Source organism: Dermacentor albipictus, chromosome 8 (genome assembly GCF_038994185.2).
Source record: "Dermacentor albipictus isolate Rhodes 1998 colony chromosome 8, USDA_Dalb.pri_finalv2, whole genome shotgun sequence".
In the NCBI taxonomy this organism is placed as follows: domain Eukaryota; kingdom Metazoa; phylum Arthropoda; class Arachnida; order Ixodida; family Ixodidae; genus Dermacentor; species Dermacentor albipictus.
The window spans coordinates 81281590-81304277 of NC_091828.1; the positions used below are offsets into that span (position 1 = coordinate 81281590).

Below are 22688 nucleotides of genomic sequence, written 5' to 3' on the forward strand. Positions count from 1 at the left end.
GAGTTTGTGCATAAGCATTAGCCTCCTGTGTTAGTTGAGCTATACGTATATTGAGCTTCCTATTTAATCTTTCTCTTTTCCATCGTCTCGCCAGGCTTCTGCGTGCTTCCCATAAATGTATGGGGCGGCTGTCTACCGCTGTTATATCCGATTCCGTAGCAATCTCCCTCGTTGCTCTTTCATGTGTTTCGCATATTTGCTCCACCCAGGTTTCAATATCTTCTGTGAAAATGAGCTGCTCTTGTTTATCTCGATATACAGTCCAGTCTGTAATGCAAGCCCTCCCTAAGGAGCGACGGATTTTGGCTCGATATGTATAAAAAAATTCGACAGCGAAGTTGGCGTGCGCTTTATGCCCGAATTTGACTTGGGGGTGAGGCAAAGCTCTCCGCCATTTTCTTTGTCTCCCTGGGGCACCCCGCCCTCTCCCCACGACTGCATGTTGAGGCTCCCTTCTCCCCTCCTTCCTGGTTGCCCGTTCTGCTCCTCCTTACAGGTGCGCATTTTGCACACAGCGATTAGTGGAAGAGGCGCCTGCGAACTCGGCTTCACGTGGCGCTCGCTCCGTCCACGCGAGAAGGCGCTTGGCGATACCACGGAGGGCGAAGTCGTCGTTGCCAAGGCGAGGGCTGCTCCAGCCGCACTGTCACCTTCTGTCGCGTGAATGCTCACTCCACATGCAACGTCATCCGATTGACGTCTCACGCCACGTGACCGATTTGCCCGCAATCGCACCCGCCGTGCGAATCCAGCGTTACGAGCACAGGTATGGGCTCAGTCCAAGTCACACTGCAATATGAGAGGTGACAATGAATAAAACATATCTTGCTTTCAATCATTGTCACCTGCATCGTTGCATTCATACGAACCTGTGTTGGCGCAAAAAATGTGTGGCGTCTTCTTTGCATCTGCTGTGGCCAGTTTAAGCGTTGGTCTACCATTGTTGAGCGGTATTTATTTGAAATTATTTTTTGAGACTCTCTCTCTGATTATCTCTCTTTCATTAGTGTTCATCGATTATTAACTCGGGAGGGACGTACCGCACTTATTATTATATATTTAGTACATCGTCTGTTACTTGATATTCATCAGGTACCTTATTTCCTCTCAACGTTTGCTTTCACTTAATGTTAATCCGGATTATTAGATGTCATGATATATCACGTATCGTCAGCGTGCATCACTACGTTAAAAGAGTTCACTATATATGCCAAATCGTTGACATAAAGAGATGAAAATTAGTGATCGAGGTACGATCCTTGTAGGCCACTGGTGCGCTACTCTCGCATAGAAGACGTGATAGTATTCATTAGCACTGTTCATATAGTATTTTTGTGGTAATGGGAACGTATCTCAATGACATTTCCATGAAAACCGTAATTTATTAATTGATTTTTGGATACATTGTATTTAGAGCATCAAATGCTGTTTCGAGATCAAAAAAAGTTAATCCTATAAAGCAACGCCAATGAACGATGTGTGTTATTTGACAAAGGGTCTTAGCGGCAGTCATGGTAATGTGTACGGTGATTGCTACTGTGTTCTTCATACGTCATTCTATGTAACATCTGGTGGAGGTTCTTTTCTTTCATGCACCGTACACCCCCGACAAGCCGTGATCCACGCCCGGACCGCAAACGGAACACCAACGTAGTCCCGGACCATCGAGCAAGCCGCCGTCTTTAACAGCTGCCCCCGGAGCACGGACGTCTACCTGAGAAGGCCAAGAACATTGTGGCCAAGGCAACCATAATGGCAGCCCCAGTGTCACCAATCGTATTTCAACAGCCCAGAGAGCCCCCTAGCTTCCGTGTAGCTACGCCGGAGGATTAGGAAAGCTGGCTTGAAACCTTCGAAAGAATCTCGACCTTCAACAACTAGACTTCTGAGGATAAGCTACGACATGTGCACTTTTCCTTGGAAGATGTCGCGAGGACTTGGTTCGAGAACCAGGAGTCCACCCTTAAAACATGGGACCTGTTCCGCAGTAACTTGCTGAAGACGTTCGCGAGCGTTGTCAACGAAGAGAGGGCCGAAGTTCTGCTGGAAACCCGAGCCCAACTACCCAAAGAGACCATCGCCATCTTCAGGGAAGAGATGACCCGTCTTTTGCGGCACGCTGACCCGGAAATGTCGAAGAGAAAGAAGTGAGTTTCTTGATGCGAGGCGTAAAGCAAGAACTTTTCGCCGGACTCACCAGAAACACACCGCAGACCATAGCCGAATTCTTGATAGAGGCAAAGACGATTGAGAAAATTTCAGAAATGCGCACTAGGCAATATAACCGTCAAGCGCTCACACATCAGGGCGCCATCCAAGCGCTGGGTTCCGGTGATCTGCAAGAGACCATCAGGGCCATTGTGCCCGGAGAACTTCGCAAGGTCTTGCCTTCGTCGCAGACTCAAGTGGCCTCAATCGCTGACATCGTGAAGGATAAGAATCAGCGATTGCTTGGAGATCCTGAGGCGTAACCTCAGTTACCGCAGCCCCAGTCAGAAGCGATGACCCACGCCGCTGTCGCATGCCGTCAAGGTCCCCCTTCACGACCGCACAAGGGCCCTGTAACGCCCCAATTCCGTCGTCCGCCACCGCCGCCGCAACCGTCGCCGCAACCGCCGCCGTCAGCACGCCCACCCGTCGCCCAGTACACCTACGCGAGAAAGACGGACATTTGGCGCGCCCCCTACTACCGCCCACTCTGCTACCACTGCGGCGAAGCGGGCCATGTGTACACCCATCCCCATAGCACGACCTGGGATTGCGAAGCTTCGTCGTCAACGCAGCGCGCCCGAGGGAAGGTGAATGACCTCGTGACATCGCCAACTACCTCGCCACGACTCAGTGGAGCCCTCGACGACCGTCCCGTTCGCCATTACCAGGCCGCTACCTGTCGCCGCAGTGCCGTCCATACAATAGCCCAGCCCGGCGCCGGTCCGTGAGCCCCTATCCGGGAAACTAGAAGCAGCAACCGATGAAGGTGCGGTTGCTGTTCGTCGAGCTGCCGAAGATCCTCCGCCTGCCTACGAAGACTTCGAAAAGACTACCTCAACGACATAAGGACACGCTGGCGTCCCAACGAAGTCGAAGCAATGAATGCGCAGACGAAAGACCACCTGACGACGCCATGTACAAGCAACAGGTAAACGCGACACAGCCATGATCCGACGCCGAGACCTAACTGTAACGCAAGACAAAGAACCACTGACCTCGACGTGCTTATCGACGGCCACGCAGTCACCGCCTTAGAAGACACAGGAGCCGATTACTCCGTCATGAGTGGATCCATGGCCGCCCAGTTGAAGAATGTTAAGACTGCATGAGAAGGCCCGTGAAGTCGGACCGCTAGAGGACACATCATAACGCCTACTAGAATCTGCACGGCAAGAATTAGCATTGATGACCGGTCTTACCCTTCAACTTTCGTTATCCTCCAACAATGTTCACGAGACGTCATTCTCGAAATGGCCTTCCTGAACCAACACGGCGGAATCATCGACCTGAAGTCGAAGTCAATAATGCTGTCGGAAGATCAAGCTATACCGCCGGAGAGCCATCGCAGTCACCATGCCTTGAATGTGCTCGAAGTTCAAGTGAGCAACCCGCCTAGCTCCAGCATTGTTATTTCAGTCGGCACCGAAACACTTGCTGACGTAGAAGGCGTCATCGAAGGCGACGAACGTCTACTGCTCGACCATGAAATTTGTGTCGCAAGAGGGATCGCTCGATTGCGCGGAGGAAACACGAATTTGTTGCTGACAAACTGCAACCAGGAGTTCAAGCACATCAACAAGGCCACGACGATCGCATATACCCAGGAAATTCTGGAGACCAGCAATACGTTTGTCCTCTCGGATTCTGCCGCATCTACACCGACGACCGTAGTTCCCGAGCCGGACATTGATGTAAGTCCAAGTCTCCCCGTGAATGAGCAGCAGCAGCTCAGAAGTCAGCTTCGACGATACAAAGATACTTTTCGACGTCATTGAAAATTTGAGAAACACCAGTTGCAAAGCATCGCATCATAAACGAAGAGTGCGCTCCACCACTCCGCCAGAGTCCTTACACAATTTCGACGGGAGAACGCGAAGCTGTAAGACAACAAGTCGACAAAATGCTGGACGAAGACATCACCCGACCGTGGAAAAGCCCATGGGCGTCTTCTGTTGTCTTAGTGAAGAAAAAGGGCGGGGCGGAACCCTACGTTTCTGCGTCGATTATCGTCAACTGAACAAGATCACGAAGAAGGACGTATACCCAGCACCTCTACCAGATATCACGTGGAGTGACTTATGAAGAACACAGTAGCAATACTGCGAAAGACAAACTTAACTTTTATTGGGCGAACCTGTGCCCACAAAAACAGGCTGCCCTTCAAAACGGCGACAACGGCGAAGACAGTCGGCGATCGTCAAAATCTGATTAGCGGGTAAAACGCGTCGGCTTTTATAGATCAGTCGTCGAATGTTCCAGAGTAAAGCCTGGGACCCGCCTCCCTTCCACAATGCTCGACACCATTCGCTCCGCGCATACATGCACTCAGATTACACAAGGTTCGGTGACAACAGACAGCAGACAGAAGTATCGATAACATTCCAGAAACTTCCGATACATGTAGACGCGTCCTGCGCTGAGCGATAACAATTTTTTGACGTTAAAAGCGCTCCGCCGTAAAAGATAAACGAGTTCACGTGTCATTATGATGAGCTCGGTATCGTTCAATGTCATAATAGCCCATGTATTGAAAATCTACTTTTTGGTTGATCCGAAAAGTCGGGAGAATTCTTGTAAATTGTTCCTAGTACCCCAGATGTGTGATTCTCCAAACAAAATTTGTGCGAAGAAAACCTGCCCGATACTCAGAAATATTATTAGTCAAAATTAAATTTGGTCTATTCGGCATCTGCAGCCTAGCATTGCTCAAGTATCCTAGCCTTTGAAGACCCTACCCTAATGGTTCATTTGCAAGCTTTGAACATGTGGCACACAAAGAACTGAACCGTCCTAGACAGCCCTAGTACACCTCCATCTAACTCTGCATAAAGCTTTGAGCAACATCTCATTATCTTGACCAACTGTCAGCCGGTGCCAGGAGCTTCGGAGCTTTACCTTTAAATATATACCACTCTGAATATCCTGTTATATTTAAAAGGAACATCCTAACAACTTATCAAAATTCAATTTACACTGTACTACTATTTACGTACAGAAGTGGTTTACGACGGTACCTTAATGTTTTAACTGATCCAAATGATTTTCATGGAAATAAGCATTTGCACGATGTACGCAATATTAGAAGTATCACTATTACTTCAAAAAATATTTTTCTTTGCAAAAACTTTCTTTTAATTGCCTCGTAACTATTCTACTTTAATTATAGCGACCGCTTTGTTACAGTGCAAGGACGGCCCATAAACGTGGAATGAAATTTTTTAGCTGCCAAAATAAAACATTCTGCAAGAACGCTTATTCAACAGTATTGAGTAAAACAGTAAGTAACAGTAAGTAAGTAATATTCAACAGTAAGTAAGTAAAAAGAAAAATCAAACAAGAAACCAACAATTAGACGTCTTGTTGTGTGCAACGCGTCGTCAGTACACAACAGTGCCAAGGTTCAGTTTAGGCACATCACGTTAATTGTTTACGCTTTCTCGAGTCATCCTTAGGTGTCAGATAGAGGACATCCCTACAGTTATCATTTAAAGGTAGCACCTAGGAAGAGAACCAAGCATAATTCACTGTGATGAGTTGCGTAGGGTGTCCGTCTCCGAGGCTAAGACATTCACTTACATCTATAGGTGTGCCGAAGACGTCCTTGGGGAATACTGTCGGCACATAAGTGAACGGAATGCCTTCAACCAAGCGAGCGTAGGGCCCAGTGAATCCACACGGACTACAGTGGACCATTATCTTCCGCGGTCTGTGGTTGAGGTACATAGAGCGGTAGAACACAGCGTCAGGAAAGCTGAGCTCCGCCTGATTGTACCTGGGATGAAGGCAACGATATCTTCATTTATTGGCACTAGAGCATGCCACACTCGACAGTTCGTCATTTACTTCGTTTATGTGAAGAGATTGTAAGCGTACTATAAGGAGACGTCCATAGCAATGCTTCAGAAGTGTTTGCAAGCAACAACTACAAAAAAAGACGATTGCAGCGCTACGCTTTAAAGGATGGTATGCGGAATATTTATTTTTGTTAATTAGTAAAATTGTATATCCTCATAATGGCTACCGCGAAAGGCTGGTTTATAATTTCTATTAAGCACGTCATTATACATAGGAGGATAAATTAGGAGTTTGTATGCAATAAACAATTAAGAACAATACTAGAGAAAACGACAATATCGTGCCGCTTATTTCAGCTCCTCCTGACCGTACTGGCGGTGATGGTAAAAATACCTTCATTTATTATCACTAGGTGAAGCCATCTCTGCTAGTTTATTTTTAACTTCGCTTATTTAAACAGATTCTAAGCACACTATAAAGACGCGTCTATAGCAATGCTGCAGAAGTGGTTGCAAGCAACAAATATACAGAAAGACTACGATTGCACTTTTACACTTTAAAGCATGGTAGGCAAAGCATTTATTCTAGTCAATATTAACATATAACATTCGCATAATGTCTACTATTACTTGCACAGTAGCGCAGAAGCACATGGACGACGAAATAGAAAGATGGGACATGGCTTTGTTTCCTCTCTTTTTCTGTCATTCTTTTTTCGTCTTCCATGTGCTTCTGCTCTACTCTGTAAATATTGCCATACCACCAACTATCCCACCAGGTTGTCATTTTGAATTTCTAGTAGACGCAAAAGGCTGATTTATGACTTCGTGTAAGCATTTGATGATGCACAGGATGAAAAACTGAAGGCTAGCAAGCATTCAACAAACAAGAGAAAAAGTACAGAATACGACAACATGGTGACGCTTATTTTTAAGAGCAATCACTTTCTTAGCGATGTACCACCACTTTTCCGTATCAATCATGTTTCACGTCCTTAATCGTGGCCTTGTCCCTGAGATAGTGCAGCCATAGATATGTGGCCAGGTATGTGCTACTAGGACCACTGGCCACCGCGTCGTTGCTAACGGATATGTGTTTAATAGCACTTAAACAAACGTAAGTAAAAATTGGAGGGCGCTTAAACTTCGCCTTCAAGAGTGGAACACGACAGCACCCAAAGATCACTGACTGCTTCTCATGTTTCCCAGCAACTCATGCTAATGTAACCTGACATTTACCGGGAAAGGCTGGCGGCGAACGCTATGCACGAAAGCAACTGCTCTGGTAAAAACGCGGCCTCTTGCGTGGGCCGATCCCGGAGGTAATGCACGGTAGCGCCACACAAATTAACACATTTCCAGCTTTCTATTATTGTTTCGCACATTTAATAATTAGGTCGGATAATATATAAAGTAAAAGGCACGCGCTGACAGTGTTTTGTTTCATGACACTTATTCGTGGGCTGTCGTTTTCAAAATTCCGAGGAATGACTTCATCAGGAATGAACGACAAGGTATGAGCACCATTAGAGACAGAACGGTGCGACATCATAATGCGCATATGCCGCATGTCGTATAGCAAGGTATATCATATACATATTACTAAATATATACGAAGTTCTCCGTTCCCGGACAAGCCCACCGGCGCCGTAATTTATGCGACGCGGAGCGCTTAACGCTTTCGCGTTAAGATTTTCCGACAAAAGATTGGAACAGAGGACACCCAGCATATCATCCCAATGCTCTAGTCCTTAGATCACGGATATACATGCCCCAGCAAGCGAAACAGAACATCCTTAGCCATTTCCCGAAGGCAAGCCAGAGCGTGGCAAGGCGCTTGGCGGCTTCTATCACAATAGCAATTCTGTGAACAATCCATGCCATTTTTCACCATCGTCGCTAATTGCACATAAAATTGTGACTTCCTTGGGTTTATAACATTTTCTCAATAACAGTACTTATATCCTACTCGCAAAACCCTGTGCTTCTGGATTAAGGGTCCAGTGTCCACTGGGAGGCACTGGGTATCGGTGCTAAAAGCAGCTCCAGAGCAAGATAAAGGCGGCGCCTGGCTACCGTATATATTTTTGAACGCAGAACACGCTAGAGAGCGTTTGAGAGCAATAAAAATTCCGAGAGAAACTAAACATTCCATTACCTGGATTCGATCATCTAACCTGAACATCACGAGCTCAGTACGTTACCTCTAAGCCATGGCAACTTATGCGTAATTTGTCATACAGATGCAGCCGCAATAGACATCCCAGATATGTCTCGAAGAGACATGGTGGATACGCTATCACCCCGCTACTAAATCCTTACGCCTTTATGAGAAAGAAAAGGTTGTCCGCATCCAATGGTATGCACGGAAGTGCCACAACACTGATTTGTTTTGCGATCGGTACTTTAACTTAGAAAAATGTCCTAAATGAGCCGTCAATCCGGGACGCTGTATGGGCTGTTAGTGCCGATTTTGATAGACGTTTCTTGTTCTTCGAGCAAGGTATATGCAACATTTCCTTAGTTTAACGATTTGTTTCAATCGGCACGTCTGTCTAGTCCCATATTTTCGTCAGAGAAGCGTATGCTTGTGCTGGCAGCCTCCAGCGACAGGCCATATACCTATCTTTATAACACGCCACATCGGCGCTCATGGCTTTTTGTGCTGATATTGTAGACATGAAAAAAATGTTTATTTAAGAAAATCGACGCGAAACATGAAATATAGAGGGATTTATCCTTGTTAGACTTGTTGATTCCTGAGCCCAGTCGGGCCGATGGCGTGTAGACGCTAGGCATAAGCTTCGCTGGAAGGGACCGATCTCGGCGCGGGTAGCTCGTGATTGCTAAAATGTTTGTATTTGAGCCTCAGAACCTTTAGTCTAATATTTTATAGAATCAATGGGAAGTGGAATCGCACAAATAGCCTCAGCTTTGTCATCGGTGTAATAATTTCAACCACCGGCAAGCTTCCTGGAGTACGTTCGAACTTGTCTGAAGGACTTCTCGGTTTCGTGTCGACTCCACAACACTTCGACAACAGCGACAACTCGCAGTCATCGGCTGTGCAGAAAATACTACAAAGAAGGCGTTTTCGACGTTTCCGTAATTTTATTCAAGAATATAGCTATCTACCCAGTCAAAACGGAAATGCAAAAAACGAAAGTGATCTTCCGTGTCACATCGTCATCATCATCAGCAGCACCTCGGCTTTTTTTGGTTCCACGCGTTTACCTTTTGGTGTTGGGAGCGCCCGTGCCATTTCGCCGTCGGTAATGGATCAGGCCTTGACCGGCTTGGAGGACACAGCGTGTTATGTCGACGATGTCCTCACAGCAGGAAAGACCAATCACGAGTGCATGAGATGCACCAAACAGGTGCTACAGAGATTACGCAAGCATGGCATATGGGCCAACGCCGATTAATGTAAATTTTTAAAACTCCGTGTGCACTACCTAGGCCACGAAATCGACGCAGTCTGCATTTATCTCACGAAGGATAAAGTGGAAGTCACATCGAGGGCTCCAACCCCCACTGGCGTTTCCGAACTGAAGGCTTTCTTGAGACTCGTGAATTCTTACGCTAGATTCCTTTCCTAAATATTAATGACCTTAGAACCGCTCTACAAGCTAGTTTGAAATTCACATTACCTGCAATTCAGCACCACCACAACGGTATCAATGGCCTACACAAACAGGGAGGCGGTGCCTTCAATTAATCTCAGTGGGCCGACAAACCGTCGTCGAGAAACCTGTTCCCAATATATTGTCTCCTCTCTAAATGAAAGAAACAAAGGAAGAGAGACGCCTATGGCCCCCGTAGTCCACTTGAAGAAGGGAGCCAGTAACTGCAAAGCTGAGCCCGTGTGCAGCAGGTGGCAGGGGCTGGTTACTGCTGAATAGATAAGTGCTAGACGGCATCGCGGCTCCGGCGGAGCATGCGACAATCCCTCAGCGACCATATTAAGGGAGCAGCATCCTATTGGAAGTTATTTCTGCAAAGCCTTTCGCAAAGCATCGTCACGGTGCTGGCCGCAGCATCTGGCGCAGCGATCTAGCTGTCCTACCATGTCTGCGACAATACTCACATCACCTTTGCAGCGGTGGCCTGCAAGTCGTTACCTCCTCCGAATTTTCCGCGACTTCCTACAATAAACTTCCACCTGGATAACAACAGCGTCAATATACAGCCTCAACACTTCTTTGGCGAGCTCGTTACCATCGTTCTCCCACCGATTGATCATCGGCAGCCGGTTACCTGCCTGGTCCTTCTGCCAGTGGTTCTCAACTAACGCGTGCTTTCCGGCCTTTCTACCCATGACCTAAAAGCATGCTAGGCAGTCTATTGTTTGGCTGCCATTGATGACTTTTGTTCTCTTGTAAAAGTAGGATCTTTGCTCCTCAGCGGGCTTACTGGTCTTCTCCTGCGCATCGTCTACACGTCGTCATTGGGTTTTACATAGGACCCTTAAGACCACCTCCTTCCGTCATGGCACACAGATATGTGTGCGAGGCTTATTTTTGTCGTTTCTGTACAGTAGCAGCAAGGAATAGATTAGGGTAAATTGAACAGTCTGTTTACTAAAGTACCTCCATTTTACTTCTGAGTGAAATTGTTACATAGTTACGACACACGTGGCGTGTCTTACTGTATACGACAGCATGCCGTTCGAAGGTTGGGACATGAATCTTTATTGCTTCCGTCTCGGAGCGTATATATATAAGAAACAGAGGGGGAACGGAGAAAGGGAGAGCAAGGGAAAGACATCAAAGGATAAACGCACGTGTCGTCAGCGCATGCAAGGCAGTCTGATTGCGGCTCAGGTCAGTATAAGGACGACCGCTCTGATGAAGGCACAAACGTTTTTGACGGGACGCGTATCTCGTGGGATGTTTCAGCACCCTTCGGAAAATAAGTTTATTTTTTCCTTTCTGTCAATTCCTGCAGCAAACAATAACATATGCATTTAATTTGTGCCGGTGATTCAATAAGTTTTATGAAGAAACGTAGGATGCCTGACTCCACGATAAATAGGGAAAACACGGGGAAGGCGGGGGATGGAAATTGAAGACTGTGAGCAAAAGCAAAACAAGTTAGAGGCAGGAGTCAACATTTCGGCAAGTTGAATTCTCTTATTTAAGGAGAGATAATCTTTCCTCAGCACAGTATATATAAGCAGAGTTCTTCTAAAGGGAGAGGAGGTAAGGCGGGCGTACGAGGCAACGACTGAGGGTATGTTAGCAGCGAGGGTATAGAACTGAGAAGAAAAGTGTCCCCTACAACTCGGTGGAGGAATGTGAGAAAGCGCCTGGTGTCAGACGGTTGACACGGCCGGTGACATGGTCATAGGTCAGCCGGCCGTTTGTTTTGATAGGAGCCTGCACGACGATGGGGGGATTATCTGTCCCGCTGCAGGTCAGTGGAGCCGATTATCGCTTTCCCTCCCCCGTAGTCCAGGCTCCTTCCGCGAAAAACTGTTCAGAGCCCTTCCACCCTGTGAAAAGAGAAGTCCATTGAAGCTGGCGTTGTGGTTGGTTTTGCAATGTTCGGGTTTTGCTATGCTGGAGGCGATTTGCGATGTTGAATTTGAATAATATGAGTTTAGTATTGGGCGAACGAAGAGACATTTACTGAAAGAGCGCGGCTGTCATCATTTGTTGCGCGACCATTGTAATTATTGCCTTGGGATCACTGTGGTACACGGCAACTGGTTGCATTTCACTGTGTTAAGGTGGAACCGCATGGCGTGATTTCAGGCGCGATTGACGCGCGGATGGTGGGACGTGCGCATCATGTTTACGGGTGCCCAGCATGATCTGTCACGATATCGCGCCGCCGCGAGCTGCTGCTCGGAGTTAAAAAAAAAACACGTCGCGTGGCGCGTCCGCCAATCAGAGTTTAAGTAAGTCACGTGACATTTGGTCACGCGGCATTTGGTTTTTGGCACGGAGGAAGGAAACTAAGGAGAGGCCCCCACGTCACTTTTTGTGAAGCAAAAGTGAAGCCGGAAGTTGGCGTTGCTCATGGCGATGCTCCGCCTTTTGTGCCACCCTCCTCTCTTGTTTACATCTTTCGCGAAACCACGCCGCGCTGCGCGTGGTATCGCGCGCGGAGCGCGCGCGCTCGTGCAACATCCGGCAGAGCACGGTGCAGGTAACACAGCGCAACAAGACACGGTGACTAACGCAAACCCGCCCACACAGCGCCTTTGCCACGGCACGAAACCTACCAGAGCAACACGTGTGAGCGCTCAAAATCAGAACAACGCCACCATTGTGTCCCAAAAGGCGTGACCATACAGCAAAAAAAATTAAAAACCAGCAAAAAATGCGAACCTACTACGTCATTTCCGCCACACTTTTCTCCTAGCGCGCGAAGGGGGTAGGGCCTCTCCTTAGTTTCCTTCCTCCGTGGTTTTTGGTTTTGTTACCCGATGGCCCTGCTCTCTGCGCATCTCGACGGAACCTCTCTGGCGCATTTATTTTTTCTCGGCAAACCTGGCGCGTGCCTCAAAGAAAGCACGTGCTCACGTGATTTCGCTCACGCATCGTGTTGGTTCGCGCATCGTGTTCACCAAAATGGACAAAGAAACCTTCAACGAGGCCCTAATAACTGAAGTGGAGAAGCGTCGCGTCCTGTGGGACGTACGCGACCGCAATTGCAAGAACAACATCAAACGTGACCAGGCTTGTTGAGCTTTAGCAGATACCCGCAGCGTAGACGGTATAGCAGATGGCCTCAGCATCCCCCTCAAATGTACCGATTGCCTCTTCTGATCGGTAGTAAGCGGCCGACACTGGGCCTCTTCGATTTTCGCAGTTCTGGCAGCCCGCTGGTAGCCAGACGGCAGCCAGCTAGTTCCGGTTCTGACAGGAAGTCACGTGGGCTGGGATCCCAAGACAACACGAACCTGCCCGAAGTTTGCAAAATCCTATGGCAAAATCGAACGCCGGTACAGCTGGCCAAATGTAAACATGCTACCAGCATGGCAGCACCCGTCGAGGCCGACGCGCGCTCGGCGTAGTCGGCCCATTTATGCGTCGCCACCTTGAAAATGTATAGTTGCATTCAGGAATACGATCGCTTTCGCGCGATTTCGCGCGACTCGTCGCAGGACGCGTACTGGGCCAACCTCGCCTTGCGCAGCGCAACAGATGGCCTCCGACGCGGCAGATGACAAGACGCGAAATCGTGATTGTATACTCGAAAGCGATATCTGGAAGATCCCTGTTCGCAGCGATCACGTCGCCCACCGGCGACAATAATGAGTTGGCGCTGTATCATCACAAGACATGAGAAAGCAGGTTATCGGGTACGTCTCATACGCGTAAAATTTCGCGCCGACCTGCTTGGGCTTCGATTTTAGAAAGTTTGTTGTGGCTGATGGTGCTTCCCATTTCAGGAGCTGGACGCGGCTGGCGCGTGAAAATGCACGTCGCCTGTGACCAGCGAAGCGTTTCACAGGAAAAAAAACATTGGTCGCAATCATGAGAGCAATAAGCCAATGTACGTGTGTCTAAATGTACCGAGTGCAATCAGTGTATTCTTAGATCAACGGCCTGCAGTTCGAACACATATCGGTTTCGAGCTGCCACCTAAGCATATGACGGAGAGACGGAGCGAACACGGGCAACTGCAAAGCCTTCGCTAACTGCAGAGAAAGGAGAGATATACATACGCGAAATATGTGAAAAGGAACGCCACCAGAGAAAGACGAAACCAAGATGGACCGCAATTTGTGAATGAGCGTCTACAACTTGCGTGGAACACGATGCAGATAACATGCACGCATGAGAGCGCGGCGCGCTGTTCACCGCCGCGAAGAAGCAATCAGGGGACACACACACACACACAAGCTTCAAACGGTTCACCACGGCTCGTATCATCACACCTCTTCGTGATGCGGAACGGAGCGTTAGCACCTAAAAAGATAACGCTAGAAGTAAGGAAATCCGGAGATGACCGTATACAGTTGGCTGAGCGAGATAAATTTAAGTCCTCAAGCGCCCGCGTTGAAATCCGTGAAGTCCCCGTAAAGATGGCGGCGAGCGCCCATCGCCTCTTTTAGTCATCTGCTAGCCAGAGAACTTCCAGAGAGCAGCCAGACCAAAATCGTCCTGGCAGGTTCTGGCAGCCCGCGGGTAGCCAGAACCGTCCAGCGCGAGCAAAACGAACGCCCGGCGGAAGTGCATAGCGCGGTAGGCGGAGCAACCCGAGAAAAACGAAGACGCTCTTGCTGGTTCTGGCAGCCCGCGGGTAGCCAGAAGTGGAAAATCGAAGAAGCCCACTCTGTTTTCTATGTGAAGTTGTAAGCAAGCAGCGACCTCTCAGCGCGCGGAAGGTACATAGTCGCAGTTTCGCATACAAACTTCCTGCTTGAAATTAAGCTTGATAAATAGACTTTGGAGAAAAATATCGCTGTCTAATTACACTAAAATTATTTTTATTTCAGTGTTCTGTGTGTTTAAGGGCACATTGTATATGCGGTAGCAGAGACGATTCATGTCGTTGCGAGTTATGTTGTCTGGCAACCCGGAAAACGCGACGCAAAAACGTCGCTCCCTTTTTTCATGTGGGTGCTCGCGCGTCGAGAGGCAACGCGGGCGTTCGCCACGCCTTACGTTTTTTGCTCGCGGAAAACGCGCGGTTGAAAGGCAGTTGAAGGATGTGGGGATTATCGCGAGGCTAGCCGCAGTCACGTTCCCCTTGAGAAACATGCGGCGTGTCTCCTGGGAGTCCGTGACCACGAACGAGTGCCTTTGTGAAGGCTCGGCGTGAGCGAGTGCGATCGCCACTGTTAATATTTTAGCCGAGGTGGGGGATCCCGCCGTGGCCGACGCGGTAATTTGCTGTTGGTTGATCGCATTCACGACTGCCAGGGCGTACCTCATTTGGTAGCGCCGCCCGGTCGCTTCTGCATACACAGCTGCGTCCGTGTAGTACGTGTTGTACCTATGGCTATTAGAGTACGCTGATTGAATGTGTTGTGCGCGTGGTTTGCGCCTTTCTTTGTTGTATTTGGGATGCATATTATTTGGAATTGGGGCTACTGTAATTTTAAATCTCATCGGAAGAGGCAGAGGTACGGCCTGCTGTGTGAGATAAATGGGGTATGCTGGGATATTGAGTCTAGCCAATACTGCCCTACCAGTTTTTGTGAAGCTGAGGCGCTCCCTCTGTCGCATCAGGGTGGCCTGCCTCAGTTCGTCGAAAGTATTGTGCACTCCCAAAGCTAACATGCGCTCCATTGAAGAACCCTTAGGCAGGCCCAGAGCAGCTTTGAAAGCAGTTCGGATTATTGTGTTAGCCTGCATTTCCTCCTCCCTTTTCAGGATTTGGTACTGTAAGCCATACGTGATTCGACTAACCAGTAAGGCCTGTACGAGCCTTAGGGTATCGTCTTCTCGCATTCCCACTTTTCGATACGTCACGTGACGTATAATTTGGGCTATGTTGTGGGCTGTGGATTTGAGGGTCTTGAGTGTCTGTAGTGCTCTCCCGTCGGTCTGAAGCCACAAACCTAGGACTCGCATCGTCGGTACCTCTCGGACTGATTGGCCCTCAACCACGATGTTAATCCATCCTCTGGATTTGTAGCCTTTCGCGTGTATCCGGATCTCCTCAGATTTTTCGAGTGCGCACTTCAGGCCACTCCATGTAGAAAATTTCTCCACTGCTACTACTGCGCTTTGGAGCGTATATTCCGTATCCGCGGGTGAACCTCTGCTCGTCCAGAGCGTAATGTCCTCCACGTAGAGAGTGTAACCTAGGTCGGGTATCCGATCCAGATCGCCCGCGAGGCGACACATCGCCATGGGTAGGCTCTCTGAAAGGGTTATCAGTAGCAGATTGCAGCGATACCTGGAAGAGCGGAGCTGGTTCCCGGACTCTATGATAGGATTTCGCACCGGTTTTTCTGGCCAGGACCCGTTCCTCCTACTTAAAAAGGAAATTCTAACTAATATACCGTACGGCGACGAGAGACTAGTCCTAGCACTAGACCTCATAGGAGCCTTCGACAACGTCTCTCACGCCGCAATATTAGAGGAACTCGAAGTCGCGGGTTGTGGTGAGCACACATACAATTACTTAGGAACGTTTATTCCCAACCGCGAGGTGAGCATCAGAATTGGCCAAATCACTTCGGATTTATTTAAAATGCCTGACAAAGGAACACCTCAAGCAGCTATATTATCACCCTTATATTAGAACTCCCTGCATGTTTGAGGGGCTGGGCCTGCTTTTTAGGGTTTGTGATTTGATATCGCTTACATCTGGCCCTAATGCGGTAGTTCACGTGACATTGCGCGCACGTCTGTTGTCGAATGCAACGCTTGTTTTTAGAGCGGTGGGAACCATAAACTTGCTTATCCAAAGGACGTTTTTAGCTTCGAGAATGGGGAAAATTCGCGAAAATTCTTTCTAAATTGGCTTTATGAATTTCACACACGGTTTTTCGCAGTTAGCGGCTGCACATACCTGACGAGATGCAGGATGTCAGGAACGACGTCATAGCTGTATCCCGTCACACCGTCCGTGTCGTAGAAGCTTTTTGGACTCTGGTGGATTTCCGTCGGGGGTGCTGTTGGTCGCTGCTGGGGTGGCGTCTTGAATTCCCCGTTAAGCATGCTCAACTTGATGCCAAGAAGGATGTTTATCACAGCAAACACTCCAAATATCGTCCTGCAGCAAAACAAGGTATTACATTTTCAAGAACACCGCAGAGAGATTGCATAAGTAAGGAAAGTTCTTCCTCGGAGGTAAATACTATAAAATGATGCATTAGCCCCAATATGTAAAGTGCGGCGGGCAGACATTGTAGGCCCAAAAAAAGCCACGGTATGTTGTTTCTATAGTTTACTTATAGAAATGTGCACGCAACGTATGGAGCTTTGAAAGTTCATGACTCGATGATGAGGCGATTTCGGCCTATTAGGAAGTAGGCTGGTATTGAATTACAGAGCTTTATAGAGTCTGGCTATTTGCATGAACTGATCTAGCCATGCGTAAGGCAGTATGCAAAATTGAACATAGGACACAAGCCACTGTTCGTCAAGGTAACTTACGGAACGCTCTCTTTAGTTCTTTTTTTTTTCTACCCAAACATTTCCATCATTGCGTTCATTGTGCACATCGCATCGTACTTAGTACGCACGCCCCATCTTTTGCAAGGCTCCACGAGGTGTCCGATGTCAACAGGTACAACACAGGGTTCTTTAATAATTTCGCACAAGCCTTGACCACACGGAACACATTGTAACGGTGGGAAGTGGAGATGATTGGCGATTGTTTGAATCAGAACGAAAAGCGCACACCCGTGTGAGCGTCGTGTAACACGCTGTTCAACAACACGGCCGCACAGACAAAAGCAGGGCGCGTGCCCTTCTGCGGTGAACACCGTAGCCCACGACACTCGTACTGGACGGTGTATTTTACCCTTCCCCGTACTACTGCCGTATTCGCCGCTAATCCTGGATCTCTGGTGCTGACCTTCCGTGTGGTTAGCGATCACACCGTATTATTAAAAATCCAGGAGGCTGAACTTGTGGTGGCACGTCTCCCTCTATTTCAGTTGACAAGTATATCCAGATTATGTGGTGCGTCTTATAATATAAAACGCTAAAATTTAGTTCGTCATATTCATATATATATATGAGGAGCAACAAGCATACCTAAAATATTCAGTTATCGATTAAATAGAAAGGGCGTTCCTTTCTTCTTAGGTTGTTCTGTGCCACAAAGGATTGAAATTGCCTTTTGAGGCACACACCTCTCTATGAACAGCTCATGCTCTTCATAGCTGCTACGCTCTACGAAAGCTGCTCGCGAAAATTGTTATCCTCGCTTCCACAAATTTTACGCTTTGTATTCTCTCGTTGCTGCGGAGTTGTGAGCTTCAATAGACTTCATGGACGTAATAAAGTAACATACCAATTAAGTAAATCACAGTAATGAAAATGTTGTATCCCACGCATTTGTGGAAACCGGTTGCAAGCGAAGCTTCCTTCACTTCCATACTATATTAACTTCTATGTTGCGCAACATTTCTCGCTCAGTGCTGGCTCTGGCCCCATTTTATGATGATAACGATGATGACAATGTCAATTATCTTTTTCTAAAACATAGCAAGCACCCACGATGCTGCTATGAATTGGCTGTTTTTACAATAATTTATGACAGAATAGAACATAGGAGGGTGTACCTGTGAATAAAAATTTGGACCACGCTTCAGCTTCACCTTTTAAGAGTAGAACAACATTGCATTCAAAGACCCCTGACTGCTTTTCGTGCTTCCTGGAAACTGAAGCTTAGCTATGTAAAAGCAACGTTTACCGGGTGACACTGGCAACGAAAGCGTTGCACGAAGGCAAGCTTCCTGGCAGAATCGCGGCCTCGTGCGTGGGTCGATATCCTGTTATTGTTTCGCACTTTTAATATTTTTGTCTGAGAAGAACTAACATAAAAAGATATGCGCTGTAGGTGTTTTTTTTCTTTGCAATACATTAGGTTTTCGTTACAGTTGCCGTTATCAAAATTTCGAGAAATTTATTTATTTATTTATTTATTTATTTGTTGAGTGATTCAAGATACCTTCAAGGCCCGAGCGCATTACAGAAAGGAGTGGGTGAACATACCAAAAAATTGTGCAAAATACAAACATATTCAACGTGGCGTTTCATGAATGCTGGTTTTGAAGGTGTCGGTATCCAGGATGGCTGCAATGGTGGCGGGAAGGTGGTTCCAATCTTTGCTTGTGCTAGAGATCAATGCATTATAACAAAGTTTAGTACGTGAAGACGGCCCACCAACTTTGAAACTGTGGTCAGGGCGAGATGATATGTATGACGGTTCGGTGATAAGCTGTTCTTTCAACAATCAGTTGTGGTAGTAGATTTTATGGAATAGCGAAAGGCGAAAGCATCTACGACGAAAATAAAGTTCTGGCAAGTAAAGTGTTGTTTTCATTGAGGTAGCATGTCAGGAGAAGTGTGATAATGTGAAACGCGCTGCATAATTTGAATGGCTTCTATGCTGTTTATGAGTGTAATATTAGGCGGGCCCCAAATGGCGCATGCGTATTCTAGTTTGCAGCGAACTAATGTTTTGTAAAGAGTTAGTTTCAGTGACGATGATGCAGATGAGAAGTTTCGGTGCAAATCGCCCAACATGCGATTGGCATTGCTACATATAATGTCGACATGCATGTGCCAGGAAAGGTTGTTGGTCATGTTTAGTCCGAAGTATTTGTACGATGAGACAACTGAGAGAGGGCTATTGTTGAGGGAATAGGTATGCAGATTAGTATTAGTACGCTGTGATACGCGCATGCATTTACATTTGCTTAAGTTAAGCTCCATAGACCGCTTGTTACACCATAACAGAACGTTATTAATGTAATAAGTCAGTAAAGAATGCAACACAAGGTATGAGCAACTTTGGTGGTAGAAGAGTGGTTGGGTATGCGTTGTCCGAAATTTGGTTCCAACTTCCTTTCGCCGAAGCGACGTCCGATGCCGGACGAGGAACGGCGGTCGCCGACGCCGGATTTTTTGCGACACGGTACCGTTAAGGCTATCGCGCTAAAACACAATTATTTGATTGAGCAGTGAGACCAAATAATGAAGTAGTAACCTAAAAAACAGACAATTATTTGGAAAATTTAGAATATAAGGCATTTACAAAAATACTAAAAATAAGAAGTAGAAATGCAGTAAGAATAGAAGACATTTAGAGGCACGGCACCGCTTCCAAAATTACGGGCTTACGTCCATTGCCTTTTCAGGTCACGTTCACCTGGGTCGTGTGTTTCAGACTGCTCGGTTCGTGCCATGTTGCTGCAGAGGAGTAGCTTCCAGCACGGCCACCATGGTTGCGCGGGACGCTAAGCTTGGATACAGCCACACAGCTCATCTGGCAACATGGATCCAGCACGACTACAGTGGACGCAACCGCCTCCCTTCATAATCTTCAGCTAGCAGCCGCTTCGCTTGGCCGCGACACCACTTCCAGAATCGCAGGCTTATTTACTCTGAGCCCCACCGATTCACAAACGACAGAGTCTGCGTCTTTCACCTTTTACAATCTTACAATCGTGCTCGCATCCGATTCGTAATGCGCCCACCATGGTGAAAGGTGGCAGGCATGAATCAGCTTCCCTCTTTCTTGCTGCCCGAGTTTCCTCACGTAATTGCCGGAATGCGGGGGGCAATAAACAAGAAAGCAGAAAATTTCAGCAAGAAAATCGCACTTGTAGGCCTGTTATCTCCTGATGGGTGCTGGTTCGTGTTCAACAGATCCCGCTTTGATCAACAATAATACTGCTGAGCTATATATCTGAATGTCAAGCGAGAGCCTAAATGATGCCAAAATATTGAAGGCGCCTCAATCGTAGAGGGCTGCGGAGATATATGCGATAACGATATAACGCATTTTCATTACATGTGGTTTTAGCGAGCGTTTCCTTCTGACCAGTTTTAAAGATGTTTTACGTCAATACCAACTCTTCCTCTGTACAATGTGTTGATCTCTCTGGCAGATTAGTTTACGGTAACAAATTTGAGCTACTTTATCATCCTGGGTGATACGCACGGGACAGCCTACATTTGTAACCTTTTGTGCATAGGGCATGCAGTGTGTGTCAATTTCGAAATATAATATTACGACAATGACGTAAATAACCCAACCTAGGTTAGGAAAGTACTGCGATGGCGATCACATATATTCTCTCTCAGTGCATTTATTACTAATCTGGATTGCTCTAGCATATGCAGTACCAGAGCTGCTTTAACACAGCGACTGCTCCACCAAAGTCAAGCTGCACTGAAGGCATTTTACACATTCACAAGCTGTCACCAGATTATGATTATTGTCGATGAACTGCGTGCACTTAAAGGCGAGACCATGCCTAAAAATTTACCCGGAGGAAGAAATAATTTTTCACTCACCACAAACTTGCTTTCGGCAAACGACACCTATCTGTTGTAGCACATGATTTCCTCGGTCTGTTACCTGCCTTGATCGCTTCTGTCATGGTGTCCTGCACAGTGTTACGTACTGTTCCTCGACAACAACGCTAAAAATGATTGATGCTCAATAACTGAAACGCTGTATCTTCTTGCTGTCAAAGAAAAGCACTTCACCGCTCTCTATGCTTCTTCTTCTTCCTCCCTTCGAAGCTATAGATGATGTTTCTGACGCTGCCCTTCCAAAGAAAACTATTTTTGCAGTGGATACGAAATTATTCGAGCTTAGCGAATAGTGTAAATGCAAGAAAGCATTATTTTGTCCTGCCTTTAGTGTCTGGTAAGGCTAAAAGAAACGTTGGACGCACCAGTTGTATTACATTTCAAGTTATAATGTCTACGTATAAAAAGGCCAACAATACTTCATCGTTTTTCGTAGTCTCCGAGATCGACATGGGAGGCCAAGGGCTTTTCAAACGCTGCCATCGCTCTTGCTGTGCCTGGAGCTTAACGCATAACTGCCAAAATGTGCCACAGTGCGCACTCAGTTTCAGTTTAGGTTTATTATTCTTTAAATACAATGAATGGGTTTGAGACAATATACAGGCGAGGGTCCGAAAGTAAAAGACTGCGATGGGACCCTCGGTTAATAATCACAACGGAGAGAACTGTTAAAGATGGGCAAGCGAACTAAAAGAAACAAATACAATCGCAAAAATACAACCTAAATAAATTAACTAAAACAAATTGTGTTTAGGCATGCCTATACTGCATAAAAAACAACTTTCTATACAAACAAATGGCAAATGTAGTGTAAATAATGAAGCAAACTTAGTGGCACGATTACCTTACGGTACTGCCTAATGGCACGACTAAATGAATGAAAGGATGATGCGTTAAAGCTGTTGGGTAAGCCATTCCGTAGTTTTATAGCAACAAATGATGATGTCATTTTTAAATAGTTAGAATGAACCATAGGCAGTAGAAAATTGGAGTTACGTGCAAATCTGGTATTGTAATTGTAGTGGACCGAGGTGACAAATGAGAGGTCTGGTGGGAACGCGGGGAAGAAGAGGAAGAAGATTAAAGAAATCGGGCTCAGGTTCTGTGTGCGCTTGTCACGGAATGTTAGATTGGCCAAGTCTATGACAGATACAAGCCTCTATTAAGTGGATAACTCTGAGTATAGCCAGAGGCGCGCAACATCATTGTAGTCTTCAACGTGTTAAGTGCATGAAGACGCCAAGTATGATTTACCCCAAAACATCACAACTACCAAGCTTCGTCAGTCCATTGCCCAAAAGACTCGGAAGACGCTGCAGGAGATTCATGTTCAACCATCAGTGAAGATAAGAATGAAGAACTAAGAATTTCAAGAACATATCATGACACCGCTGGTGCAGCTTACAGCAAGAACTGCACCCAGCAAGACCGACTCTTCCATGGACTCCTGCCTGCTAGAAATGCTTCGCCTGCAGCAGAAACACGCCGAGCGACAGCAGCAACTCATGGAAAATCTTCTGACTGTTATTCAAGCCCAGAGACTTGGATACAGTTCTACGAACAAGCGTGTGGGGGGAGCTCCTGGGGCGAGCCCTGCGATCGGATAAGGAACATGCGTCAGTTTCTCAGCGGAATTGCCAGGAAGTTGTATGACATCCATTACGCTGGACATGTGACGGATGCATGGAAGGAGTGGCAAACGAGCTGTTTTGCAGCT

At 47.0% G+C, this 22688-nt stretch overlaps 1 protein-coding gene across 3 annotated transcripts in view; it reads right to left on the reverse strand.

Annotated features, from left to right (window-relative positions):
* Positions 1-21164, reverse strand: part of LOC135898653 (uncharacterized) — a 33189-nt gene extending 12025 nt beyond the window's left edge. For 2 of the 3 annotated variants that reach the window (XM_065427725.2, XM_065427726.2), the window contains exons 1-3: positions 20951-21164; positions 16485-16688; positions 5788-5983 (exon numbers count right to left, since the gene is read on the reverse strand). In XM_065427725.2, coding sequence (XP_065283797.1) covers positions 5788-5983; positions 16485-16688; positions 20951-21036 — 486 coding nt within the window. In that variant the 5' untranslated portion in view covers positions 21037-21164. Of the gene's footprint in view, positions 1-5787; positions 5984-16484; positions 16689-19771; positions 19858-20950 lie in introns of those variants that run through there. The other variant, XM_070523641.1, reaches the window with a different exon arrangement.
* Between the last annotated feature and the right edge of the window lie 1524 nt (positions 21165-22688).